The 15152-nt window shown below is 39.4% G+C and overlaps 1 protein-coding gene across 1 annotated transcript; it reads right to left on the bottom strand.

Annotated features, from left to right (window-relative positions):
- Nucleotides 1-203: 203 nt before the first annotated feature.
- snrpe (small nuclear ribonucleoprotein polypeptide E) lies at nt 204-5232 on the bottom strand. Its single transcript, XM_041979586.1, has 5 exons — nt 5048-5232; nt 4316-4342; nt 4174-4236; nt 2002-2080; nt 204-408 (listed from the first exon to the last, which is right to left on the bottom strand). The coding sequence occupies exons 1-5, from the start codon at nt 5099-5101 to the stop codon at nt 353-355; spliced, it is 279 nt and encodes a 92-aa protein (XP_041835520.1). The 5' UTR covers nt 5102-5232; the 3' UTR covers nt 204-352.
- Between the last annotated feature and the right edge of the window lie 9920 nt (nt 5233-15152).

Raw genomic sequence — 15152 nt, forward strand, 5'->3', positions numbered from 1 at the left:
CTATATTTTGTTTGAAAAGTGAAGAACACAGAGTAGCAAATCCTTTGAAGAAACTGGTCTTTGTGGTGTTATGCTGTACTCTGGATTTGACCTACATTAAGTGTTGTGCATTAATGTCTGCCACTAGATGGCAGCGCAGCCCCGTGACCTAAATACACAAACTAAGAACAACAGCATTTAAACTAATCACACCAAACACATGCAACATTTGTAAGAAAAAAAAAAGTTTATTCTCAAAATGAACTATGTGGAGGCAATTACAAAATCCATGTCATATAAACACAAATTCAAAATAAAAAAGAAAAACATTTCTTTCTAGGAAAGATGAGATTTGTTGGCGTCCCCTCCGTCACTAGTTGGACACACTCTGCAGCAGGGTTATGTTGTCTCCTTTCAACATGATCCTCCCTGAAAGACACAAAGACAAAGTTGAAGAAACCCCAGTATTGTCAGATCAGAGCATCCAGCTAATCCACAGAGATGCAAGGTGTCCCTTCACTTTTGTCGGAAGCCAGGGGTCTTCAACTAAAATTTAAGGGGTCCAGTTAGAAAAAATGTGTTGACGCAAGGGTCTGGAAAAAGATGTCTAAGACTATGACACTGTCTATCAGCTAGACTCTGTTTAGTGTGATGTAAATCTGAGTTGCATCATATGTGTATCAACATGTGCATGTAATCAATACCTGACAGTCAAATCAAATGAATTCAGCACAATTAAAATAATTTTGACAATATTTATTTACATAACAGAGAACTGAACCTCAATTTATGACTGCTGATATGTATGATCTTCTCCTGTTTATGAAGTAAGAGCAGAGCATAAGTTTGAAATCAGAGAAAATGACAAAAATGTGGACACAGAGCTTAACTAAAGAACAATAAAATAGTGGATTAAAAGCTTGAGTTTCTCCTTTTCTGTTTCACGTATTGACTCAAAAGTCTGAATTTTACAGATAATTAATCAGAGGCTTAATCAACGGCTACGCTTTAATCCAGCTCACCCTGCCAGGCTTCTAAACCTGGACCTGGAGTCAGGGCCATTATCACATTTCTTTCGGAGTACGTATGTAGATTGTGACGCAGCTTCCAGTTATTTTTCAAACTATCTGGCCTTTAACACGGCAGTGACCATGGGTTAAGCATTAGCTGCTACGTGGGAGCTAATAACCTACAAAATAAGCCACACATGAATGTTTGACTTGGTTTATACACCAGCTGCTGCACGCCATCATGTTTTTCTTTTGTTCATTCACGCTGAGATGGCATCACTTCTGTCTTTTTAACAGAAGATGATGGACAGACAGGAGCGGGACACACACAGTCAACCTCCAGGTCAATGAACAACATGCTCAACCATCTGAACCACTGCTGAGATATACGGGCCTACATGCATGAGGACATCGCAGATTAGGGAGAAATCTTGGTGTTAATCTGATTTCTCATAATAATTCTCAGTAATTGTCATTATCTGATGAAGCAGGTCAGATTATGCTGTCTACATGATCACTGGAATTAATGATCAGACTTGTGGTGTGCATGTAAACGGGAAGACCAACGAAAGTCAAACAATTTTCTACATCAAAACACTGAACATGCCAACAGACGAGACAAATCACCATGACAACTACAACATGCTGATCTGCTGCAAATGATGAAGAATTCAGATTTTTTTCCCCCTTTTCGTTTTAGTGTTTGCTGTTTCAACAGCAAGTTGCAGCTCTGCTGAATGTTGAAAAACTCTCATCATCCACCTCCGTTAGTCCTGTTAAATGACTGCTGCTCTTGCTTCACCCTTTCCTCTGAACTAACAAGCGAGTATTTAGACCCTGTTGTGACACTGTCGTCCTGAATGAATGGACAAGATGTAAAATCAGCAGACGGGGATCTCCACCTCTTGACACAAAATCTTCAGTTTATAAATATAAATGTAGTGCAAATAAAGGAAAGGTGCGTACTAAACGCATACAAATCAGTGCACAACAATATCCAAGCTTCTCTTACCCAGTGGCTTCCTGTTCTTAGTCTTCATGTGGACCTCCTCAGCATCATCTAGAACCAGGTTCATGTACTCATCAAAACCCTAAAAAAGAAAAAAGAAGAAACGGGAAGCAAAGGATTAGCCAGACAAAAAGTGTCACATTATACAGAACATTTTGGTATCTGATCCCTAATCCTTCATTGTTTTCGTGTTTGCTCTTGTTTCATTTGTCAGCTGCACAAATCACCACTGAGTAGATAACATGGCAATAATGAGCCTTTTCTCATCTGCACATCATTCTCTCAAAGCCAGACAAACACAAAACAACTATTTCCAGATTTCCACTTTTCCAGCTGCGTTTTATGCTACTTCCAGTTATTCCTGCTACTATTTACCTGCTATCCTCACTAAACCAACTCCAGCTCAGCTGCTTTGTGGTGCCACTGTGCATCAGAAATGTCTTCTTGGCTTTATTCCAGCCATAGAGGAGCATTATTTTTCTTCTTTTCACACACACATAGAACTTTCTGCTCACTGGTTGATCTTTGGCTGCTCCTGATTGGACATTACCGTCAATCTAAGCTCTTGATGGGTGAAAAGTCTGACAGGAAATGGCTTCATCATCATTTCCAGGTGAAAATGGAAGTCTCTTAAGCCTAGTTTCCACCGACAGGAGAGGGTCGGGACGGTTGGGGTGTGATATGATTGAACTAATCTTGTTGCGTTTCCACGGGAGGTGACTTTTTTTCTCAACCAATCAACGTACTGCAGTGTGTCAAGTGCCACCCTTTTGGGTCAGAACAGTTGGATGGTACCCCAACGAAAGGGTCCCAACAAAGTGGGACGGGTCGGGTCAGATATTAGGGTAGCCTTCCTAATTTTGAGCGTGGAAACAAAAAAGTGCGCCACGACCTGCTGGGGAAAACAGGACTTAAGCAACATAGTGGGCTGCCAACTAATGACTATTCTGACGGTCGATTAGTCATCGACTATTAAAACACTAGTCGGCTTATCAGATTTTGTGTCTCATAATTATTAAATGGATCTTATTCACTTTCAGTCAATCTTGCGTGAGGTTGTTAAGTCCGACGTTCCTCCTCTTTAAATGTTCGAGCATTGCAGTCGTACTTCTGTGGTAAACAAGGACCGCTTTACAAATCTCACATGTATTTAATTTTTTTTGTAAGTTTAACGTGAAGTTATTCAGACTTTTTTTGGGGGAAGGGGGGTAGATCTAGAAGAGTTTTAAGGGTCAATGTAATTTGAAAATCAGCTATATGAATAAAAAAGTGACACAAATGCCCAACTTTGCCATTATTAAAGTGTGTTATTTACTAGCTTCCATTATAATGTTAACAGGAAACAATACCTTCAGCTGGTACTGCTCTGTGAACAGGATGCGTAGTCTGGTGGGTCAGAAAGTGTAGAGACTTTATTTTGTTTTAAAATTTTTATTTTATATTTATTGCATGCTTAAACTTATAACTTATATTGTTTTTATGTCTGCACCAAGCACCGCAGCATTTTCCTAATGAAGTGAACCTGTTCACTCATATGGCAATAAAAAAACCTTTCTGATTCTGATTCTGATTTAGGATAACTAACCTGTTGTTGTGATCAGCTGGACAAACTGTACTTTTATATTCCACCCAGGTTTCAGGCATTTTTAGTCATTGTTCTATTTAGGTGCATAACTGTTTTCCTTCATATCAAGTCTCCAGTACAGCTGTACTGTAGCATGAGCAGTTAACTGTCTCTGAAACATTAAACACCATCCAGAGTTCAGCATCACATCCTGTTGGCCCAAGTTTCAGCAAAGTGAGGGAAGAGAAAACTTACCTGTATTACATATTGGCATAAAGGTCACTACAGCACACAGCCCCCATCTGAGAGCCACATGCAAACTCGCATCCATGAAGGATAAATTGATTGTGTTGAGTTACACTTCCTGCCATATCATTGCTTTTACAAGCATTTAGATGATTATACTCATATGAAGACCAAAGTCACATTTTAAAAAGACATGTTCTGAAATCTAAGCACCATTTGAAAAAATCCTCAGACTTTCAAAAGTATTCTGTTCTAAAAATAGAACAATAATGTCAATTAAAACCTGTATTCCTCAGCTCCTTATCTTTAGACACTGGGTTGAACACCAAATACTTAATAAAATAAAACCACAACAGAAAACTTACAATGATGCAGCCTTCTATCCGCATGTTCACCTGCTCATACAGCCAGACCTGGATTCGTGAACGCTGGGAATTCAAGGGAAATAAATTAATTTTATCCAGACTTTCCCTCAAATCAGAATAAACCAAAAAGAGTTTTACTTACATTTTGAAGGTATCTGAAAATTAGGTTCTGACACTTGGAGTCAAGAAAAAGGTATATATACACATATATAAACAAAAAAACAAAAACAAAAAAAGGAGGAGAATTACTGACAATTAATTATCAAAACAGTGTATACAAACATGAAAAAAGTTGTCCTGTTAAAGAATTATCAGGAATATTACTAATAAAATAAACTGTAAACAAAAGGCACAAACTGTACAAGATAAATGAATTCTGTCTCAGCCAGAATTATGTGATATTTATTGGTCCCTTAAAAACACAAGCTATGAAACCAACCTGTGATATTGTCTGTGGCTGGCTGGAATTGAACAGTGTTTCATAATGACCCTTCGCACCAGTCCTCTAACTAGAGGTTAATTCTGAATCTGAAAATAAACATTTTTTGAGTGTTTGTACGCTTAATCTTTGAACCCACCAGGTGTTGAGCCGTTTCCCGTGCTAACACTGCGAACATAGCCGGCTCGGTTCATAGCATCCGTACACTCCGCATGTTTCTATGAATGTTTTAAGTGATACGGAACTGACACTAAAATCATCATAACATCCAACCAAAGAGAACCAATGACTCGCCGGAGTTCTGATTAGGTTAACTCATACAAAATATAAGATTAGCTAGCAGCGAGTTAGCTAAAGAAAAGATTAGCTTAGCTGCTAAGTTATGCTAGCAACCGACTGAAGCGTGCACATCCTCTCCTGAAATTCAAAGGATACAATGGGCTGGACCATAACCTTCTGGACCTTCTGTCCTTGTCCTCTGTACGCCATTCCTCCAACGAAATACAAAAGACAGGTTTGGGACTAAAAAAATTGCACCTTTTTAATAGAGTGCACCACAACGTACCGCTCACGTTAAGCTTGATTCAATGGCGGGTTTCCTTCCGCGTGCAGTGCCTTTGGCAATTAAAGACTCGTGCGTGATGTGAAACAGCGCCTCTGCTGGTAGGAGGTCGATGCTGCGCCCAATTAATTTAAATTTCATTCAATAGACTTTTTTTCATCATGGACTTGTTTTTTAAAACTCTATTTATTGACAAAACCAACAAAGTAGTACAAAATTTCCGAGAAAACCAAGACTTCTGAAACACAGAAAAAAACTGAGCAATAACATTAATAACAAACAAATAAAATAAAGACTGATTCAAATATTCAAATAACAGGGGTTTTGATAAAATTCGTGTTTTAATGCAGTTAAAACAAAACAAATAATTATTTTTAAATGCTTTAAGAACTAGAGATTTTTTTAGGAAATAAATGCAGAAATGTTATGTACAAAAAATTTGGCATTTAAATTATTTATCCAAACTCTTCAATTTTATCTTCCAGGTGAAAGTGAAACATTATTATTTGAAAGTTTAAAGATGGACACGTTTGGGTTTTGTAAGCTATCCAGTGCTGGAAGTGGATCCAAAAATCGTTGGATTGGTTAAAATAAAAAATCACACTAGATTAACATGTTAAATAAAATATTAAGGCAATAAACAAAAAAAGGGTATCATCAAATCATGTTAAACTGTACTTTAAAAACATTACTTCTCCTAAACAGAATTGGGAAACTTTCTTTTGACAGTAAAATCTTCAGCATTTTCTTACATTTATCGCCACAGGGCCTCTCACAGAGAGACCGCAGTACGTCAGACTAAAGGACACCACATCTGACACTGTTATTAGCAGCACAGGAGCATCCTAGAGGACGGTGCTGGCCCCCCTCCTCTTCACACTCTACACCTCAGACTTCAGTTACAACTCAGAGCTGTGTCACATCCAGAAGTTTGCAGATGACACAGCCATCGTGGGGTGTATCAGGGATGATGGAGAGGACGAGTACAGGAATCTGATCAGTGACTTTGTCTCCTGGAGTCAGATGAACCATCTCCAGCTTAACACCTCAAAGACTAAGGAGCTGGTTATTGACTTCAGGAAGTCCAGCCCACAACCACGTCCAGTGACCATCAGGGACGATAAGGTGGAGATTGTAGACAACTACAGGTACCTCAGGTTGTGGCTGGATAACAAGCTGGAATGGACATGCTGTACAGATCACCTGTACAAGAAGGGCCAAAGCAGTCTGTACTTCCTGCGAAGACTGGGATCTTTTAACATCTGCAGGAAACTCCTGTGGATGTTCTATCAGTCTGTGGTGGCTAGTACGCTTTTTTATGCTGTTGTCTGCTGGGGGGGTAACATGACAAAAAGGTGTGCTAACAGGCTGGAAAAACTCATCAGGCGGGCGGGCTCTGTGGTTGGCATGAAGCTGGACTCCCTGGTGACAGTGGCAGAGAGGAGAACACTAAAAAAACTACTGGCTATTGTGAATGATGCCAGTCACCCTCTGCACACTGTCATCAGTGCACAGAGAAGCCTGACCAGTAACAGGCTGCTCCTCCCCAAGAGTAGGACCAACTGGCTCAGAGACTCCTTTGTCCCCCGAACCATCAAACTGTACAACTCTGCATTAGGCAGGAGGGGGAGAAGGAGGGGGAGAAGGAGGGGGGAGAAGGAGTGGGGAGAGGGAGGTGTGCAGTCCGCCTGATACAACACATGCACAATAACCCATACAAACAGTTGCTATAACTTATACGTGCAATAGTGAACTGGGAATCTGTACCACCTCTACTGTGTGCAATGCTTGTTTATATTGTTTTATTTAACTTATCTTATTGTTATTATTGTTATATTTATTGCATTCTATTTGCCTCTATTTTGCTTTGTACTTGTATATATTTTGTCTTGTGCTTGTCCTGCTTTACTGTTGGGGTTGTATTGCTACTGGTACCCAAATTTCCCTGAGGGCTCTCTGAAGGGATTAATAAAGTATTTCTATTCTATTCTATTCTAATTCCTTCCATTCACAATGAATTCAGTCCTGGAGTTGTGTCTGAATACAGCACACTTTCTTTTATCAGAGCAAGCTTGGGATGGTGTTCAAAATACTTTAAATATTATTTTTTTGGCACGTCATTTGGTTTTTAGTGCAAAACATATAAAACATTTCCTTCCTTCTCCACCTGTTGTTCCAAACAGAAATGTTGTAAAACTGTTAGTTGCACATTTCCAGTGTAATAACATGTCCTGCGGCCGTGGTTGGTGTGAACATGACCCTTGTTTGGTATTTCTTAAGCAGGTAATATGAGCTGTTGAGGTTGTATGATGTATTTGGCAGCATTGCTCTGTCTACCCACCGGGAGGCGGCGTAGGAAAAGGAGCTGATTTTAACTCTGACGCTTTTTTCTACCATCTTCTTGATATTTGGGGTCTGGAGATCTTTTTAAAGTGATCATATCTTTTATGTATATTCTTAGTGAAATAACAGCATGAAGCAAATCTGTGTATATGTAAAATAAATAAAAATAGAATGAGAAAGTTTTAGCAGCACATTTAAAGCCAGTGTCTCAGAGTCCAGTTGACCAGACCTTCTTGTGTGTTCATATTTTCATAAATAAGCAGCGACTCCGAACTGAAATAGATGTCAGACCCGTAGAAAGAAGACTGTCATGCTGGGATTTATGAAGAGAAACTAGAAAATACTTGAGACTAAATTAAGTTTTACAACTAATTACTTTATGAGGTATCTGTTCTCAATCAATCAATCACATTTTATTTAAAAAGCCATTTTCAAACAAAAACATGATAAAATACACACACAAGTGTTTGCAAATATAAAAGAATAAAAAACAACACTCTAACCCTGCTGCTGGCCAGGACACTCTTGGAGGAGAGATTTTAATCTGAATGAGACTCTTCCTGGTTAAATAAAGATTAAAAAAAAAGAAGTTGAACATTTCTGGAGCAACAAGAAAGCAATTGTGTTTCATGAATGTCATTATCATCATCATCATCATCATCATCTCTGAAGTATCTGGCAGAAACTTAAAGTATTTGGACTCACATAAGTAATAAGGTCCATTTTCACATTAAGAACCACAAAAGCTGAGTATTCCTTAAAAAAAACAAACAAACAAACAAAAAAAGAAAACATCTGAATGCACACAAAAGAAATCCACGACTCTGTCTGACATTTCTAAAAAGAAAAACAAAAAAATTAAAAATAAAAAAACTAATAAAAAACCATTTACTTTAAACCATATTAATAGTTATTATACTTTAAAATGTGAAATTCAGTGTATAGGAGAGAAAAACAGATGACAGATATGAAAAATAGTGGGAGTGAAGAAGGAAGTTAATACATAAAAACTCATAATATTCAGTGTAAATTCAACCCTGGGTTGTATCATATCTTCACTTTGGACACTTTTTAGAAAGATGTTTATTTACACAAATGATACTTAAAAATATGAATACTTTTGCACAAACAAAGATGCACTGAAAGTTATTGCAAAGAAGAGACTCATTCATGCTGCTCACATCTCTGATCAAAGCAGTTAAAAGAAGAAAATGATGTCCTGCTGCTTGGTAGAAAACTTCAAAACAATCTCAAAGAAGCATTTCCAACAGCAGACGTTCAGATTCAAACGATCACTTCCAGGTGTTGGCCTCTAGAGGGTGCTGTGCCCCGTCTCATATCAAAACAACTCTCCCAGATGTGTCAAAACAGGGTGTCACACACATGGCCAAGAGGCCAAACAGGCCCGTCAGAGGGTCCAACCTGGTCCAGAAGAGGGTCCAACCTGGTCCAGAAGAGGGTCCAACCTGGTCCAGAAGATGAACTTCACAAATGACAAATTAGACTTTAACTGCAATCTGTTGATAAAAGCAACTGTAATTCTTAATTTGTGCACATGAAGTTTTTTCTGTTTGAATGTAAAATGTCTGGGAATGTAAAAATTGTTTAAGGCAGGAGGAGAACTTGTTCCATCTTTTCTATCTTTCTGCCTTTATTGATGTGACTTCAGTTTGTCTGATGAGGTGAGTCAGTTCAGGGGGTCAGGATAGAAATGTGTGTACATTTAACCCAAAGATCAACAAGAAAGTTGTATGTGTGTGTGAAAAGAAGAAAAATAATGCTCCTCTATGGCTGGAATAAAGCCAGGAAGACGTTTCTGATGCACGGTGGCGCCACAAAGCAGCTGAGCTGGAGTTGGTTTAGTGAGGCTGATCCTCTTTACTGGTCTCACAATTCAATTCAATTACAATGATCTAGTCCATCATTTGATTCGATTTAGCGATTCATCAGTGTGTGTTGCATCCTCAGTTTTCTGTATCACTGCACATATCACTTTCTTCATCAATGAATGCAAGAAGCCAGATAATTATGAACTCTCTGTTTATTTGTAATATTTCAGAAATCAATATGAATGTTCTGAGATTGACAAACATCATATACATGTAACAATAACATTATTTTCAATCTGATCATTGGATGTTATTTTTTCATTATCGGAAAGTTAAGAAACGTTACTACACTGTGACATTGTTTTAAACTTTCTTGCAATACAGCAGTGTGTTCTGTCCCTTCGGACTTTCCGTAGTCAGTTCAGACTGAATATGGGAGTTAGGTTTTTTTTATATAGATTATCTATTCAATCAGTTTCACGCCTCTAACATGAACTTTAACTGCTGACCTGTAGCTACAGAAGAACTGGGAACTGAGCGATGTTCAGATGGATGTTTTGTATGTTTCCAGAAGATAAACGTAGGAGGCAGCATGGGTAACAGCACTCAGGAGGTTTGTACCGAAGGACTGTTCAGCCGTCTGCAGCGTCATTTTAACCCAGAGGACTTTGACAGGACTGGACAGTCCACTGGTTTAAAGGAAGAAGTGATACCATCCATTTTTAATTTTCCAGACCATCTTTGCAAAGTTAGTGTCATGATAATTTCTCACGTAATCATAATATTTCACTAACACAACAGAGTCCCCTCTAAATGATAATAAAATACACTATTAGAAATGGTTCCTTTTTTGTATGTGTGTGTGTTTTTTTTTTATTATTTTGCTTGTTAACTCATTCCTTTATTTTTTATTTATTTATATTTTATATTATTTATAAACACAAATATAACTCCATATATGAGCATCACCATTATTATTTCTCTGAGTATAAGAAAAAATTACGTATGCATGTGTGTGTGTGTGTGTGTGTGTGTGTGTGTGTGTGTGTGTGTGTGTGTGTGTGTGTGTGTGTGTGTGTGTGTGTGTGTGTGTGTGTAAGCGTATGATATAAATTAAAAATGAATCTGTTGTATTATAAATATGTGTGACATTTCTAATAAACCAAACCGATTAAAAATCGTATGAAAATTTAGCGAGTTATGGTGATTTTAATCGTCGATAAACCTCTGCCTCTGTTGACTAATGCAGGAAGTAGATGCGTCAACACGCCCAAGATGGCTGCCGCGTTGACTCATCGGTCCAATGGACAGCAGCGTCAGAGGCGCATCTCCGTGTAGATTTCTAACAAAGGGGTTGAACTTCTACATGGTTAGCTTCATGGCATTTTTGTCTGAGTCATATTCTGGCTCAGTTGTGATATTTGTCTAACTGTACTGTCCTAATATTGGTCTGAGTTTAACAACAAGTATTTTACATAAATAAAAAAATAACACAGGCCAAAATTAGCACACAATAGCTTTAATGTAAAACACTATATTTTCCAGTTCCAGATACCTCGGATCAAATATTTTGTGGATTCAATGTGATCTTTGGTTGCAATGAACATGTAAATGATGAACTGAGACAAAACGTTGGTGAAATGTGAATATTTTAAAAACAAATATGAATATGTTTCTCAAGAAACTTCAAGTTGTTCATAAGATGTTTTCTTAAAGGATAGTTCATTAAATATCTATATTAAATTAACATCTTGATAAAATCTGTACTTTTTTTTCTTATTATTTTGTTGTTATTTTACAGGTCCGACCCACTGGAGATCAAAATGTGCTGTTTATGACCCCTGAACTAAAAACACTTTGACACCCCTGCTCTCCAGCAGATAAATAGAAACCAGCATCTATTTCTGATGTTGCACCTCTCTTTCACTTTTCCCGGCTCTTTTTACAGTCATGGAAAACATCAGGAGTCACCACAAACCAAAACATCTGCTTCTTCAATTCAATTTTAACTTGATTATTATTTATTTAAAAAGGGGGCAAGATTAAAACTAATAACTAATTTCCATCTTTAGTCCCTAGGTAGTAGATAGACCTAAAATTGTTAAACAAGGCATAATACATGGACAACATATAGTAACATAATATAGAAACAGAACATAAGACATGGACAACAGCATACATGCCCATGAAGAAAGTCTTTAAGTCTCCTGCTAGACAATCAGCCTGCGTCTAACCATAGTTGGGCAAGGCATTCTCTGGGATATTTATAGATGGTTTTATATAAAGCAGGATTGTCAATTTCTCTGTTGTGCACAATATACCTGTAACATGATGAGCTGAGTCAGGGAGGTCAGCCTTGAGTGTGCAGTTAACAATAGTATTAATAACATGCAGCACAGCCCTGGTTCTCCCCACCAAACCCTCCCTCACCCCCTCCAGAGGAGAAAGTGTGACGGAAATTAGCAGCCGAGGACAGACGAGAATCGGCAAGTGGGGGGAAAGAAAAGATGCAAGGAGCCTCGGTGGCGCAGGCCGAGGTGTCGCCTTACAGGGCAGGGACCCCTCGGCCGCATCTTAAAAGGCAGGGCTGCTGCGGCTCGTGCGTCGGTCACCGGGCATCGCTGCCGAGTGCCACATGCTTTGTGTCTGCACTATGAGCGCAGGAATGGGCTGCTGACTCTCAATGCCACATGCCAGCTCACATTCTCAAGGAAGAGCTAGGGAAGGGAGACGGTCCAGACGCTGGTACTCCAGCTGGCTGCTCCCCCCCCCTCCCCAAGTTAAAATAACAATGATGGAGGAGGGTGTGGGTGCTTTACACTACTGCTGTGGCTCTAAGTCACTATGAAGGCCTCATGGGCATCTTCTAAAATCTATCAAGAAAAGGAGTTTGTGTTCATGGTGATGATATTTGGCAGGATGGGATATAAATACAAACAGAACAGGATGCTGATCTGTTCATCTTTTCTCATTTCTGCATCTGTCTTTCCTACCGTCTCTTTCCTGGACTGATTCAGCCAAAAGGAACTGGCCTGGTTAGATCAACCTCCTCTCCACATCACTTCCTGTTCCTGCTGGCGGCGATTGTTCTGAGGGGAAAGGAAGGCAGACGCAGGAGGGTGGGTTGTTGTTAGCTGTGAAGGTTCTTTGTTTCCCTTTGTGCCTCACCTGCCTGACCCCCCATCTGACAGGCCTGACCCGTTCAGGCCTGGCAGAGCCAACCACAGAACCTGCTGGCTATCTGTTTCCTTCCTATCTGACTGGAAGGATATTCATAGCGTGCTTGGACCTACAGGTCGACTTACACGAGCAGTCGACCTTTTCTCGAACATTTAAACACAAATATTCTAAAAACTATTTAACTTTTACACACCAACACAAAACATTTCATCCTGATTGATTTTCTGAGGGAATCTGATTATGACTCATTTCCCTCAAACTGTCCAGTCCTTATTAAAAAGGAAAACTTTGAAATGCTTCTTTAGACAAAATGTGGATCAGGGCACGTTTGCTGGTGTCACGTTGCTAAAGATGGAGGAGAAGAAGGAAAACTGCTCTGTAAACCTCCAGAAACAAAACCTTGAAGAAGAAGAAGCAAACGAAACTTCAGTCCTGGTCATGTACGTGAGGAAAAAGAGGTCTTCAGGAATTTTCTTTCACTTGGACATGCTGTGATTATTTCTACATGGTAGTTACTGTCCATGTTTCTACTGAAGCAGCAGAATAAGCTTTTTTCTTTTTGCAGTTCTCAAAAAGGTGGGACACTGGAAACATGTGAATAAAAATAAAATGAGTAAATCTTATAAGTCCATATCTTATAGAACATAAGCAACATATCAGATAGAGAAACTGAGAAATTTAATTTTTTTAAAAAGTGGATGTGACTGTCATTGTGCATGTGCCGGTCTGGAGGTGGATACAGCTTGGATCTGGACCATCTTTGAATCAACAACTGTCCAAACTTGAAGGAAAAGCTAAACATCAGAATGAGGAAAAAAGGGGATTTGAGTGATTTAACCTGGTTGTTGGTCTGAGTATCTACTGTGATTTTCACACAACCATCTCTAGTGTTTCCAGAGAATGGTCTGAAGAAGAGAAAATATCCAGCGAGCAGCAGTTGTCTGGACCAGGATGTCTGGTTGATGTCAGAGGAGAATGGGCAGACTGGATGGAGATGATGGAAAGACAACAGGAAGTCAAATAAGCACTGGTTCCAACCAAGATCTGCAGAACATCATTTCTGAACACACAACACATCCAACCTTGAAGCAGATGGGCTACAGCAGCAGAAGACACACCGGGTGCCTCCTGCCAGCTGAGAACAGGAAACTGAGGCTACAATTCACATACACTCACCAACACTGGACAATAGAAGATGGAGAAACGTTGCTGGTCTGATGAGTCTCCATTTCAGCTCCACATTCAGATGCTAGACTCAGAATCTGCAGGAAACATCATGAAAACATGGATCCATCCTGCTTTGGATCAACGCTTCAGCTGCTGCTGGTGTAATGGTGGGGGGAGATTGTCTTGGCCCACTTTGGGCCTCTATGTGCCAACGTGGCCTGGTTTAACCAGCACAGCCTACCTGAGTGTTGTTGCTGACCATGTCCATCCCTTTATGACCACAGTGGAGCATCTTCTGATGCTACTTCCAGCAGGATAATGCACCATGTCACAAAGCTCAGATCATCTCCACCTGCTTTCTAGAACATGACGATGAGTTCACTGGACTCCAACGGCCTCCACAGCCATCAGGGGCCTCGTTTGTCAAGCTGGCATAGGAACAAAAACTGGCATATGCAAAGAAATAGTAAACTTTTGGGATTTATGAAAACCAAACTTGATGGTAAAATGTTCTTACCTCCACGCAACTCTGACCCAGGTGCACGCACAAAATCTAGAAAAATGAGAAATGTTGACACCAACAGTACAGAATAAAATCAAGGAAATGATGTGAAATGTGAGACATTTCTGCACAATCTACTATTACCTTCCACACCACAGGTTCGATATTAAAGAAAACATAAATAAATAAAGATATTAAAGCTGTATGCAGAAATGAATAAAGAATTAATTCTCCTAAGAGTGCACGCTCGGGGAAAAAAACAAACGAGGAGATGATATTAACAAGAACCTCAACCACTAAAATATCTTCTGTCATTGTGAAACAAAACTTCCATGTTATAAAATCCATCCAGCTAAATAAGGTGCCAGTCTGCTGCCAGCATGTAGCAGTCAGTGTGAAAAGTAGCTTTGGTCCTTCATTCAGCAGAGCGGGACCAGACTGGAGGCTGGAGGTCTAGAAGTGATGCTACGCTAATGAAACACACAAGGCATGGATTTCTAACAACTAGAAAGCAATATTATTTAACACTAAATAAAGTGATGTATTTGTACACATTTATTTTATAAATTAAAATAAATGACTAAATTACCAGCAGTACTGTCATTTAGCAGGCACTTTTCTCCAAAGCGATTCACCACTGCGGTATTCGAACTTCGACCTCCCGCATGGCAGACGGATGCTCTAACGGCTGAGATATCCAGCCACATGTTCTGATGCCTCTGGTGTATCTTCCCTTCTAACACTGTGATGACAGCATCTGCCACCTGCTGCCACTATTCTGTCTTTCTGACACCAGTAATGCCCACGCCGTGCCCACCAATTAAACATTTTTACTTTTTCAATGTGGTCCATCAGGATCTCTGTCTCGCACCCTGAAAAATCCGCTTCTTCCCTTTTTTTCCCTTCCGAGCCATCATGGAAATGATGTGATGAATGTGTTTTACAGGCATCCACCTG

Source organism: Melanotaenia boesemani, chromosome 3, assembly GCF_017639745.1.
Source record: "Melanotaenia boesemani isolate fMelBoe1 chromosome 3, fMelBoe1.pri, whole genome shotgun sequence".
Taxonomy (NCBI): Eukaryota; Metazoa; Chordata; class Actinopteri; order Atheriniformes; family Melanotaeniidae; genus Melanotaenia; species Melanotaenia boesemani.